This window comes from Kogia breviceps, chromosome 1 (assembly GCF_026419965.1).
Source record: "Kogia breviceps isolate mKogBre1 chromosome 1, mKogBre1 haplotype 1, whole genome shotgun sequence".
In the NCBI taxonomy this organism is placed as follows: Eukaryota; Metazoa; Chordata; class Mammalia; order Artiodactyla; family Physeteridae; genus Kogia; species Kogia breviceps.
In genome coordinates this window covers 14,011,229-14,025,153 of record NC_081310.1, presented here as the reverse complement: position 1 = coordinate 14,025,153, position 13,925 = coordinate 14,011,229, and the positions used below count along the sequence as shown (strand labels likewise).

The 13,925-nt window shown below is 37.1% G+C and overlaps 1 protein-coding gene across 1 annotated transcript in view; it reads left to right on the top strand.

Moving 5' to 3' along the window:
• USH2A (usherin) overlaps positions 1-13,925 on the top strand; it is an 833,496-nt gene that overhangs the window by 623,858 nt on the left and 195,713 nt on the right. The window contains exon 51 of the mRNA XM_059039022.2: positions 9,345-9,568. Within this exon, the coding sequence (XP_058895005.1) occupies positions 9,345-9,568 (224 nt within the window). The remainder of the gene's footprint in view (positions 1-9,344; positions 9,569-13,925) is intronic.

Below are 13,925 nucleotides of genomic sequence, written 5' to 3'. Positions count from 1 at the left end.
TCTTCATACAGCCATGGCTTTGTACTATAATTATCTGTAGAGAGAATAGAAAGATAATTCATTCTTTCCTATCACATAGTTAATCAAAAAATTTTTTTAATTATTTAAAGTTTAGAAAAGTGACTTTAAGCTTCACAACTCATTATTATAATATTATGGAAATATAGATTATTTTCAAATTTGGAGAAATATCTACAAAGGGCTTTTTAAGATTTTAGGGCATTTTAAGTTTTCTCGTCTTAAGGGGATTTGCAGCGACTTGTCTTAAATATTTGTTGAACTGATAGCATCATTACCAGTTTTCATGGATATCCTTATTGTGTGACTGAATTTAAGTTGTATTTTATCATAGATGCCACTATTTTATCTACAAATCAGTAAGAAGTTTAGATTTTTCCAATATGAGTTACTTCTTTTCATAATTTATGTTATCAAAGTAATTATATTGCTTATTTATTGCTTCAATCCTAGATTCATCACTTTCTTTTAATAGTTTCCTACTTTGAGTATGATTTGAAATTTATTTTGTTACAATTCTCTTCTTGATATCAGAATATTTCAGTTGATTTCATTTTCATTGTTACAGCTTTTATTTCATATTATATTAATTTTTGTATCTGATCTTTTTCTTTAAACTTTCCCTTTATATGCATACAAATTAAGAGTCTGTAATTTCTCACATTCCTTATCTTTCCAAATTGCAGTGAAAATGACATATTTAAGCCTTAACAACTTTTTTTATGAAAGTGGCTGAAATCATATAAATTTAGCTACTGAACCCAAACTAAACATTCCCCAGACTCAACTTCCCCTTAGTTTGAGTCCATAAATGTCCATGGTTACCCTAATCTCAATCAATATGAGGACATGTATGACAGAGGACAAGTTAAAAAGGCAAGAGATAGTGGCCAGAACAAGTTGTAGTTAAATATTATACATTCACAAACTTTATAAAAATATATCTATGCTTGCCTTGGAAGGGGCTCATGCAAGCAAAGGGCCTTGAAGATCAATTTTCCTGAGCTTCAAGATAAATCTACCCCTGCAACTAGTATGCACTGGAATTCCAGTCCCTCCAAGATAAGATCTCAGGACATCATAATATCTTGATGGAGATGAACTATGAACTCTCTGCTGTCTTTCTTTAATTTCTTCTCCTTTTAAAAACCATCATAGAGGGCTTCCCTGGTGGCGCAGTGGTTGAAGTCCACCTGCCGATGCAGGGGACACGGGTTCGTGCCCCGGTCCGGGAAGATCCCACGTGCCGCGGAGCGGCTGGGCCCGTGAGCCATGGCCGCTGAGCCTGCGCGTCCGGAGCCTGTGCTCCGCAACAGGAGAGGCCACAGCGCTGAGAGGACCGCGTATCGCAAAAAAAAAAAAAAAAAACAAAAAACAATCACCTCTCTGGATCTACACTGTATCCATCTTATGCATGTGTTAATGCAACCCAGTAGGACATATTTAAAGGAAGATTTTAATGTATATACTGTCAAAGTGTTTGATAGTCCCATGTCATCATGTTGATCTCCATCAACTGTCCAGAAAATAGTAAGAGTGGCTAGTTGTCCTATATACAACAGAATTAGATTTCAATTATGACATTTTCATTGACCTAAGGAATTTAAGGATTATCTCCAAGAAATGGCACAGGGCACCTGGATCTGTACTATAAGGTAACAAGAAAGTTGAGTTTTCCAGGTAAGACCAAAAAACAAAAACAAACAGCAAAGACCAACCTCCCAAGATCTTCTTAAAAATGAATGATGTATTAAATCATATAATACACAAGTGTCCGGTATAGACACATAAGTCATTTCAGAAATATCCCCTATGGATTGTAGACGTAAAAAGTTAGTATTCTAAAGATAACTAAAGTCCAGTCAGGAAATCCAGCTCGGTGTTTCCTGGACACTGCTTATTGGCTAGAAGATGTATACAGGAGCAGGAGACAAATTACAACAACAAAACATAGGCAACATCCCATGTTCAGTATTTGCCAAGCTGAGTTCTGTGCGCGTCACACACATTAACACATTTAAACCTCACAGCAACCCTATGAGGTAGGTACTATTATTATCTCCATTTTGCAGATGAGGAAACAGAAGTACAGAAGTTAAAAACTTTTTCCACATCACACATCTAGAAAGTGGCTGTTTTACTTCAGGTAACAGTGTTACTGTAAATGAACCTCAAAATATATAAAGGCTCAAAGATAATAGAGGTTCATTTCTTTCCCATATAATAGTATTGTGGTGTGAACGTATCTTCAGGGTAAGATCTCTTTCCCACAGTCATTCTGGCTGTTGGAAGCGCTGTCATTTTCAACAGGTAGCTTCTCGGGTCACCTGGGAGTTGTCTGCAGTCAGAAGAAGAAGAGAGTATGAAATACCAGGTGTGGGGTTTTTGTCTTTGTGGATTTTTTTTGGCCAGGTCTAGAAATAGCAAATAGTTTTATTAACATTTCATTGACTGGAACTCAGCTATCTATCGATATCTAAGTGCAAGGGAGTCTGGGAGATCTGCCCATGAATTTCTTGCCACTGTGACTAAGAAGAGTTTCTAACTCCATTCATAGAGTCCATGCTCTTAACCTTCCTGAGCATTCTGATACCTGAACAAACACTGGATACTCTCCAACCCAAACCATATCAATGTTTATCAAGTCTGATGAACAGGCCCAATGTAACTACCAAGTTGCCAACATTTTCTGATGACCAGAAAAGAATGAGACATTGACTACATACCACAAGTGTGCCCAAGTTACAAGAAAAGGTGCTGTGTATGTGTGCTAAGCTCTAAGGCAGTGACTTTTAAAGTATGGCTCAGGGATTTCTGAGGGTCTCTGAGACCTCTGGTGGCGTCTGTGACATCAAAACTATTTTCACAATAATACTAAACTATTATACGCCTTTTTCACTGTCATTCTCTCATAAGTATACAGTGGAGTTTTCCAGAGGTTACATGACATGTAATATTGCAACAGAATTTTTTAAATTGAAGTGTAGTTGATGATCAATATTATATAAGTTATAGGTGTACAACGTCATGATTCACAAGTTTTACAGGTTGTATTCAATTTATAGTTATTATAAAATATTGGCTATATTACCTGTGCTGTAAAATCTATCCTTGTAGCTTATTTATTTTATATATAGTAGTTTGCACCTCTTAATCCCCTACCCCTACCTCGCTCCTCCTCCCTTCCGTTTCCCCACTGGTAAACACTGATTTGTTCTCTTTATCTGTGAGTCTGCTTCTTTCTTGTTGTATATTCACAAGTTTGTTGTATTTTTTTAGATTCCACATATAAATGATAACATACAATATTTGTCTTTCTCTGTCTGATTTATTTAGCTTAGCATAATGCCCTCCAAGTCCATCCGTGTTGCCGCAAATGGCAAAAGTTTCGTTCTTTTTTATGGCTGTGTAGTATTCCATTGTATATCTGTACCACATCTTCTTTATCCATTCAGCTGTTGATGGGCATTTAGATTGCTTCCATGATATTGCAATAGTTGAATGCAGAAGCAGATAGACATTTTAAGCTAGACATTAAAGAGGCTTGCAAAAATATAAATAATGTCATTCTTGTCACTAATTTTTCTCAGTTTGGATATATGTTTATTTTTTCATAAATATTTATGTTATTGTGTTATATATTTATCATTATTTTAAATGAATTAATGAATATCTATTCAAACATTTCAGTTTTAGGCTCTAACTCAGTAAATATCAACAAATCTTACCCATATAAACAAAAGCTATTTGGGGTACTCAATTATTTGTGAAAGTATAAAAGGGTCCTGGCACCACACTTTGAGAACCACTGCTTTAAGGCTCAGTGATCAGGTCTGCTAGAAATTTATGGCCATTAGTTAGTTATCCTGTACTATGACTAACCAGTTGAGTACCTCTTTCTCCTTTAGATGTGTTAGCTAAAAACAGGTCCATTAAAAACAGAACCATGGTCATGGAGTGGTGGGGATGTAAAAGTGCTGCCCCCACCCCAATACCGTGATGTGTCAGAGTTCGAAAACAGCAGTAAGCTATCTCATTTTAGCCTTGTTGCTCAACTGTTGCTTTTTTTAAGTCAATTGCCATATTCCTTCATTCAATAAACATGTACCGTGTAGTGACTATATTGGAAATATCATTCTTAGGGCTTTGTGAGTGTAAAAATGGCTAAGGTTCCATTTTTATCCTTAACGACTTGCAATCTAATCAAGGAGAAAAGTGCCTGTAAGGTTAAACACAGGCATAAGAGAAGGATGAATCCAAGCATAATCTTAAGACTCAGTGATCATCCCAGCCAAGATGATGAAGGAGGCTAAACCACTGATCGGAACCGCAAACAATGAGTAGGATGTTGAGACAGGTGGATGGAAGAAGGACATTTCAGCTAAAGGGCATGGCTTGAGCTGAAGTGTGAAATTAGCAGCCTGCAAAGCATGTCTAGGTAGGAGTGAGCAGTTGGGTTGATTGGAGGAAGATGCCGCGTGTAAGGAAATAGAGGGAGATAAAGCCGAGAAGCCAAAAGGATTTGAACATTATCTGGTCCTCAGGGAAGAGTCAATGCGAAGCTGAGAACTGTGATTTAAGGAGCTGAATTAGATTTGGGTGGCAGAATGGATGTGAAGGAGAAGGAAAGATAAGTCAGTTAAAACTTGCCAAAAGTACCTGTTCTCAGAAATGGAATAGAGGTCACTGTCCACTAGGACAAAGGCTCTTAATCTTTTGGAGGTCGTACACTCGTGGTAGAACCTTTTGAAAGTTACAAACCCTCACTTCAAATAACAATATGTAGGATACACACAAAAATTGTTTTGCCATTTCATACGCCCTTGAAGTCCGTCCATGGGCCCAAATTTCAGAATCACCGGTGTACTTCAATATGATATACGTGCCAGCCAACTATTTCCTAAGCGAACTGTGCCATTCCTCAATTCCTGTGACTCAAAATTAGCTCCAGAGTTTCCCCTGACCTTCAACAGTTCCACCAACTCTGGTGATCATGGTGGCCTGAGAGAATGAGCCTTTTAAAAAGGAAAAAAAAAATATCTCTTTTTAGTCTCTTGACCTCCCTGCAGGTTTCGCTGAAAACAGACACGTTCCACATGTCTTTTTCTTCTCTCTGTTGCCTCTCCCTCCTGTCGCCCCTAATGATTGTGACCTTAGTGACCTTCCAGAATATCCATATGGCCCTTTCTTTCCTCGACCTAGCAATACCATACCTGCTGCTTGAGGGTTTGGATCTCATAATATTGTTCCTAAGCCTGGCCTCTCTCCCTGCCTGGTATTGTGTGCCTGCCACGACACCGGGCTGGCTCGTAAAACATCTCTTTATGTACTTTATTACTTAAACTCTTTTATTTGCCTGCAGGAGCCCTTTAACAAAATCACATTGAATTGACTTTCTCACACCAAATCAAATCTCCCTGGTCCCAGTTCAGTTGTCTTTGTCAATATGTATTTTATAAATGGAGTGAATTAACAGATGCTGTTGGAACAGAAGTGCTGGAGTAGCGTTTCTGTTTTTAGTGCTCTCTCTGGGCAGATGAGTTGTGTAGGAGTGTTACACAGGTACCTGGGGTGAAAGTCATGCTCGTCCTTTCAGTGCATATGTATTCTTAACCATTTCCTATGAATATATTTGAAACCTCTTTATTACTCTTTTTATTCGTAGTGTTTGCTTATATGGTCTTATCATTTGTGCCATCAATCTTAGATTGGACTTGATTATACCCCTTCATACTAAAAGATGGAACTTCAAGCCTCTCTATCAGGCAAAGAGGACAGGATTTTCTGTGAGCCATGAGGAACTAATCATGACATACCTTTGCAACATATTGCTTTATTTCTGTTATCTGTGTTCTCCATGCAACCTTGGATGTGAAACTCTGGGTTGAAACTGTTCTAGAATAAAGTAGTGACTTTCCACATCCTAGACTCTGACATCAGTTGAATGAATGACTACCCCTGTTACATAAAATGGAATTTGGGGACTTTGCAGAGAGGAAAATACATCATAGAAATCCGTTTTGTAAGATGTGTATTGAAAGGTTTCCCAGGAAGATTTCCATATGACATAATGACCTTTTGAAACGTGTAACGTATAAATGCTATAAAACACATTGCAATGATCTGGGGAACATTTTTACCCTACCCTGTCTCAGTTTTGTGGTGGTAGCCATAGAGCCAGCTGCTGGTGAAGACATGATGCATTTCTTTTCTTTCACGCTCTGCCGTCAATTTTATGTTTGTCCTGAGAATGACTGATCACAAACCTGTTTTTTTTTTTTTACATTCTTCTAGGCCTGAAATATAATTCCTTGGCTTAAAATGTGGTCCCCGTGGTCAATCCCAGAGTTCTACAATGATTTGTCATATTCTAGACTCTGCTTTTTATGACTGTACTATTTTTAACTCAAAAGCATGATAATTCTTGGATAATTTTTAGAAAAATGGCACACTTGTTTCACAGAATTAACAATTTAGAAATTCACCAGGACTGTATGTTTATAAGTGCTCTCCTTTCAGCCATGGACATTAAGTAAGTGTTAGTAACATATTGGAAGTATTCATAATATTATGAATAAAAAAAGTCTTTCCTTCACTCTTTTCTCAGTTGCATCCAATGTGACGGAAGCTATCCATTGGCTGTATGCACTATTTGGAAAGACAATATAGGCTGTTTGATCTCAGAAATAAATATCTAATAGTTCAGTGCATACTCTACCCCTTTAATAACATCCGCATCTTGTTCAAAGAGAATCTCCACCTTTGTACAAATTTAATGAAGAGCCTCTGGAAGTGTAGATCAATCCATCAATAATATATGACCTGTTTTTGTTTTTCTTTGGGCATATTTAAAACTGTGATTTCTGTGTGTCAAAGGTCAAAAGTCAAGTGCTCCATGTGATAGATAAGGTAGGGTCAAAAGTTATTGCAATGCAGTTTCAGAAGATTGTCTGTCACTGAATTTGCAGCTCATTCATGCTGAAGTGATGCACTATGGGAATTACTACCAAGCTCTGCTCGGCAACATCTGCTCTCCCTAAGTGAGTTAGTGCACGTCAGACATCTTTATGTCAGAATATTGCAGTGATGGATGCAGTCTTCAGAAAATGCTGCATAAAAATCTGGTGTGCCGTTCTGGCCATTAAGTGAAATTACTATTTAAATTAATGGCACTGTCACAGTTTATCTGTGCAAAGAATGAACGCTGATTAGGGTATTAAGTAATTAGCAATTTATCACACTGGAACAAGGTTGATAATAATTAAAGAAGTAATGGTTTACCAAAGAAACTAGAAAGGGAGTCACTTCTTGTTATGTGAGTGAAATCTTGGCTTTAAATTTTAATTCAATGAAACAAAGCTCTTTCTGAAAGAAAGCATCCTTTTTTTCTAGTGTAAAAACAGTTCATTATCAGAATTTTACTTGACCTGTCAAAAGTCCCTCAGAGCGATCCGATGACTGATTAGGAGTTTGGAATTAGGTCAATGTCTGCATTTTGATTTTATACTTAACGCATGGTGAAACCATAAAGTAATTTCGGAGTAGAGGTGGAGAATGTATTCTGCTCCCTAAAGGGCCAGTTTTCAGATTTTGATTGCTCTTTAAAATAGAAACGTGAATTATTTTAAGAAAACTGCTGGAGAAAAAAAAAAATGACAGCAAAGAATCCAAGGTTGTATTTAAATGTCTGATCAGAAAGCAGCAGAAAAAAAAATGCCCAAACAATATAAAACTTGAAGCTGTGGATTTTTCTTTTTAGTTTGTGTGTGTGTGTGTGTGTGTGTGTGAGAGAGAGAGAGAGAGAGAGAGAGTGTGTGAATTTTACCCATCATAATCAAGACTCAGACTACAATGATAGCCCTGCTGTGTGTATCTGTTTGAAAGAACTTCCCCTGGAAATGTTAATACAACTAAAATGATTAATAAAGCACCAAAGAAAACAGTTTACTTTTAAACCAATTACTCTGAACAGTTATCACCTTTAAACATGATGTCGTAATGCAGTTATGATCAGTGTATATCATTAATCATAAATAAAAAATTTTTAATATTGAGAGGTATATTTTTAAAGTGGAAAGATCAGTGAGAATGTTCTCTGGAGTCATATGTGGATAAACATCTTTCTTAAGGCATGTGCCAAGTCAGTGTCTACTTTCCGTGATTTCTTTTATAAACTGGAAAGCACTTAAAACTCATTGGTCTCTTATTAGGAGTGTCTTTCATAATGTAGGTGTTTTTACAGGACCAAATTGAGCAATTTGGGACCCCCAAGGCCCTTTGAAGTTGAGGTTCTTTATGTTATCAGTCAGGACTAATAAGAAATAAACAAAATTCTAGTTAAAATAAATCATTCATCTCATTGTGCTGCTATATAGCTGGCTATAAATTCTACTATGATAGACCTGTGACATGGGGTATAGGCATCTTAATTTCTAACTTACTCTGACTCTAGTACATTGTTTATTCAGCCTTTTAGGTCTATATTTCTGCTGTGTCTCTTCTATGGCAAGATCTAAATGATGTGAACACAGGCAGTTACACTGAATTGGGTGGGAGAAAGGAGGCTGTTTGGTATCTCAGGCACACCTGTCTTTCATCGAGAAGTGGAGATCAACGATCTTCCCTGCAAGGTCTTTCGGCCACCACCCCAACCTCTTACCCACGTCCAGTGATGGGTCTAGTGCAGCTCGAAGAATCGTGGCCAAATGGTTCACCCGATCAGTGAGTGCACTCAACTGGTTTTGAGTACAGATCTGTCTCATGACCAAAGAATGGTTACAGTTGCTGGTGGATTCACAAAAATCAAAAATCTGTATCTTAGACAAAGGCAGGCAGAAACGTACAAGATGCCTACACAAAGTCTCCAGTTCTAGAATGGTGCTACCTCTCCACTGTCTAGCCTCTTATCCCAGAGGGCTTGGGTGACCTCTTCTCCCTTGTGAATTTCTAAAGATTTCTGCTGAGTTCCTGTGATTTAACTACCCCTTCTTCTGCAACAAGATGTTATCATCACAAAATGGGCAGGCCGTTCTCATGACAGAAATCAGATCATTTTCTATGGTGCTTAGGAGAAATGTGGCCCCCTGCTGAGTGATTTTTAGAAAACTTCCTCTTGTGTGTTCTTTACCTAATTAGTGTCTAGTGCTCTTGGTCAGAAGGACCCCTCATTGTACATTTAAATCACCTTGGTAGGGAAATGCTACCTGAGCTATCATACGGTTTCAGGAACTGCCCGAGTCTGACATTTTTATACCAAACTTTATAGCAGCCTCGGTTTTCGTCTCTTTTTGTATTTCATATTCATATATAACATTTTATTGTTGCAGGGATGTTCTGTTGTGGGCAGGATTATATGAATATGTCAGATACCATATGTTGTTCAGCTTCCAGTGGAGAGTCTAAAGCACATGTTAAAAAGAATGACCCGGTGCCAGTAAAATGCTGTGAGACTGAACTTATTCCAAGGAGCCAGAAATGCTGTAATGGAGTTGGATATAATCCTTTGAAATATGTTTGCTCTGACAAGATTTCAACTGGAATGATTATGAAGGTAATTGATAGAAAACCTCTCGGGCTGATTTGACAATGGAAAGAGAAATACATTGTTCATAACTATTTTTCTAAAATAGGAATATAAAAACTCCTGTGTGCATTATTCATTTTCACATTACATCCATATTAATACCAAATGAGTTCGCTATGATTGATGTTATTGCAATGAATTCTAAAGGAATTAATAATGATTAGCTGTTCTCAGGAAGCTTTACCAGCACTTCAGATTAGTGCAGACAGAAAGTCTGAGCCGGCATGTTGCCGTGGAGGGAGATGAAGGGAAATTCAGCTTCCTTTTTCTAGCCCTCCAACCATAGGCCATCACTTTCCTTTCATAGAGAACTTACATACAGCAGAGTCACTTCGCTGTGTTTCTATCATATTCCTTAAGACAGTGCAAGATCAGCAAAAGCCAGCCTACCACAAAAGTGAATAGGCCCGTGGGTGCATCATTTACGTTTGTATGTTGAGATGTTCCACATACAGCCGTGCCGTGTTTGTTAGCATTAAACTTGACCCAGCACTCTAGAAACCTACCAGTTTAAGGAAAGGATTATGGGCATTTCAAAAACAAACACCCTACTATGTTTGGTATTAATTTGTCACTAAGAGATGGCCCCAAATCGGTGCTTTGGTCACAGACAATAGAAGAGCTCTTGCTGAGTGAGGCAACTACACAGTCATCATGTGGACATCATGGTCTGTCGAGTGGACCATAAGTCTTGAGATTTTTAAGGCCCCAGCAAGCACTTTGTGGCAATGAATATTAAGATATGCATAACTGAATCGCTTTGCTGTATACCTGAAACTAGCACAACATTGTAAATCAACCATACTCCAATAAAATTAAAATAGAAAAAGAAAGGAAAAAACAGATAACACATAAAAATGTTGAAGAGAGTAGGTACTTCATGAAGTGAATAATCATACAAAACACCCGACAAAAAATAGTAAGGTTTTGTCTACAGAATATTTTAAGAATCGATCTGATTTGAACACAACTTTAGTCAGTTCCATGAAAGAAATCTATCCAACACTATGTTCCAAAATTTATTCCAGGCCAGTGTTTTCAGAAGTTTTGACTAGGATATTTTTCTTAAATACTTAGTATTTTTTGGTCTTAAAGAGCTGGTGATGTTGCAGGAATGTGCCTTTAAAATAACGAGTTAGGAAGCATCTGTGTAAAAAACTCTCCTTAAAGGGGCACTCATATTTGAAGAATGCAGATAGAAAACCTGTTGGTTTCAGAAATGGCACCATCACTGACAACTGTGTGTTTTATTACTGCCCACCTCACATTTGATTCCCAGGCATCTCATTTTGGTCAAGAAGAGACAGCCTCCATTATTTAAGGAGGATGTTCAGGATATAACCATGACCTTTTAATTTGGCTTGAGTTGGCTCTAGGAAGGCCAATTAACAGTTGTATTTAAAATTCATATTCAAATGATTAGGAGATTTTCTGAATGCTGAATCAAGCAGTGTGTTATAGGTAAAGTTCAATCCATAGATTCCGTTTTGTTTCCTGAAGACCTCTTTCCTGGAGTCTTCCAATTCCTGCTCCAATCTGGACTGGATCACTGTGGGATTTCTGCACAGCTGTCCCAGCCCATCTTCCCTAAGCTGTCAGTTTGGGAATTCCTTTCACTCCTCCTCTGTGTTGGTCTTCCTGTGTTCGAACCCCAGTTGTCCCTTTTTGCCACCTTCTTTTGAAAAATTATCTCCCTTGATATAGGTGCATGAAAGGTGAATGTTTTGAGAGCTTGATGTCTGAAATTATTGTAATTCTGTTTCCCATTGGATTGATAGCTTAGCTAGGTATACAATTCAAGGTCAAAAATTATTTCTACGCAGGATTTTGAAGGCATTTCTGCATTTTTAAATTTTCATTGCTATTCGGATTCCTGTTTCTTTGTAGGGAACCATGTTGTTTTTCCTATAACAGTTTTTAAGACATTCTCTTTATTCTGCTTTTCTAAAATTTCATGGCAATGTGCCTCTATGTAGATGTTATTATCATCATTATTATTAATATTCATAATGATATACTTTTTGTGGACCTTTTCAGGGTGGGGTCTATGGCCTTCAGTTCCAGGGACTGTTATTTTATTATTCCTTTGATAATTTGCCCCTTCTTTTGTCTGTTTTCACTGATCACTTGGGTGTTGGACTTCCTAAACTGATATTTTAATTTTTTCTTCTTGTTTCTTGCCTATTGATTAACTCCTAATCTTTTTCAATGTGATGAGATATTGCCTTAACTGTATCTTTCCAACTTTCTATTGATTTGTTGTGGGGTTTTTTTAGCTATCATATTATTTTTTAGTTTTTAAGTGCTCTTTCTTGTTTGCTGATTATTACTTATATCATCCTACTCTTGTTTCTTTCATGGAATGTTTTTTTTTTAATCATTCTGGAAATATTCATTCCATTGTTGCTTTTTAAAATAGTTTGTTTGCTTTATTCTTTGAATTGTCTCATTTGTTTGATACTATCTTTTGCCTATAAAATTTTAGTTTTTTAAATTTATTTTATTGAAGTATGGTTGATTTACAATGTTGTATTAATTTCTGCTGTACAGCAAAGTGATTCAGTTTTATTTATATATATATATGTATTCTTTTACATATTCTTTTCCATTATGGTTTAAGATTGGTACTATTTTAATACTTAAAGAAGTATCCTTAATACTCCATCCTACATCGGGATGGCATACATGCCTGGCTGCCATATGGAGTATCCAGTAGCAAAGAGGGCTGGGGTTCTCACTATGCAATATGCAGAATTGCGTTTAGCTTTCCCACTCTGGCTCCTGGCTTATATCTTACAGTGGACCCTCTCTATTTTTGTTTTCAGTTTCACCAATTATTTTCTACGTTTTTTCCGCATTTTTCTAATACTTGGCCAAATGCAGCTCTAACAGCACACATACTGCTTATGTTCTAAGCTATGATGTCTTCCCCAGAGCGGTGAGCTCAGGACCACTTGGCTGTCTTTGACAGTTATCCCAGGGCAGAGTTTGCAGACTATTTAGCCATAGCACAACAGACCTCCTCAGCTTCGCAAAGCCCAGTACGTATTTCTTTGCCATGGCCTGCTTAACCCTAAGCCAATGCCACATACTTTAGGGTTTTGTTATTGTTGTTAAGACAACATCCAACTTCAAAGTACTAATTTGTGATTTTGCTAGAATACACTGGACTATGCTGAGGTAAAAACAGACATACTCATGTATGGAATGGGTCAACAGAATGAACTTAAAAACTTTCATGGGACAGTCCAGGGTGAGACTGGCAGATCTCCTCCATGCAACATCTCAGGAACCCAAGTTGCTTCCATCTTGTGGGGCTTCACAGTGGAAAAAGGGAGAGAGTGGATGATTACACATGTATGTGACTTCCCTGGATGCAGAATGCATCTCTTCTGTACACAGTCACACAGACATCTCTAGTCACATGACTCTTCCTATTGTAGCCGGACTTGAAAATCTAGCGTTCCAGGGGAGAAAAGGCAAAAATGGGCACTCCTGGGCACATAGCCTTTTCTCTGCCACATCCATCTGCTTCCCAGCTTCCAAAAACATGTGTTACTTCCCTTCCTGTTTCCTTGGACTTTCCGTATTCCTTTATTGTCATTTGGTTGGGCTTTAAGAGGAAATGAAGATAAATGCACGTGTTCGATTCACCATATTTAAATGGAAATCCAACTCTATGTTTCTGAAGCAGCTTTACTTTGATGATCGTTGGGAAAATAATTTAACTTATTTTAGGTAAAGAGACAGATTGAATGTAGATCACTTTTATATAACAAAAATGATTTTAAACAAGTTATGCTACCTATATAAAGGGAAGATGAAATAGAGCTTTGCCTTATAAGAATATTGCCTTATTTATATCTCCTGTAATTTGGTATGATAAAGTATTTCATTTTCTGAGATTAGAGCCTACTAGTACTTATCAACAGCTATAAAATGTCCAGAGATTCACCAGAGAAAACGTTTATCAATATAAATAATAATGATTATAATGACAGTTCATGAAATATTTAAATTTTCTAAAACTTGGAAGCAGAATACTTCTTATTAGTCCAAATTTCCCAAGAGCACAAGAAGTGCAGATTCTCAAATTTCACATTCTTTATTTTGTCTAAAACCCCATTAGGAAAGTGTCATAGTAACAATAATAAAATAACGACTCCTGTTATTATTTATAGAATATCTACTAAGTTTAAGGCATCTACCTTATCTCATTTGAGTCATTCAAACAGACCCAAATAGTAAATTGAATTTCCATTCTTTCACGGAAGAAGCTGAGGCTTTGAGCAGATAAGAGACTCGTTCAAGGTCACAACACCAA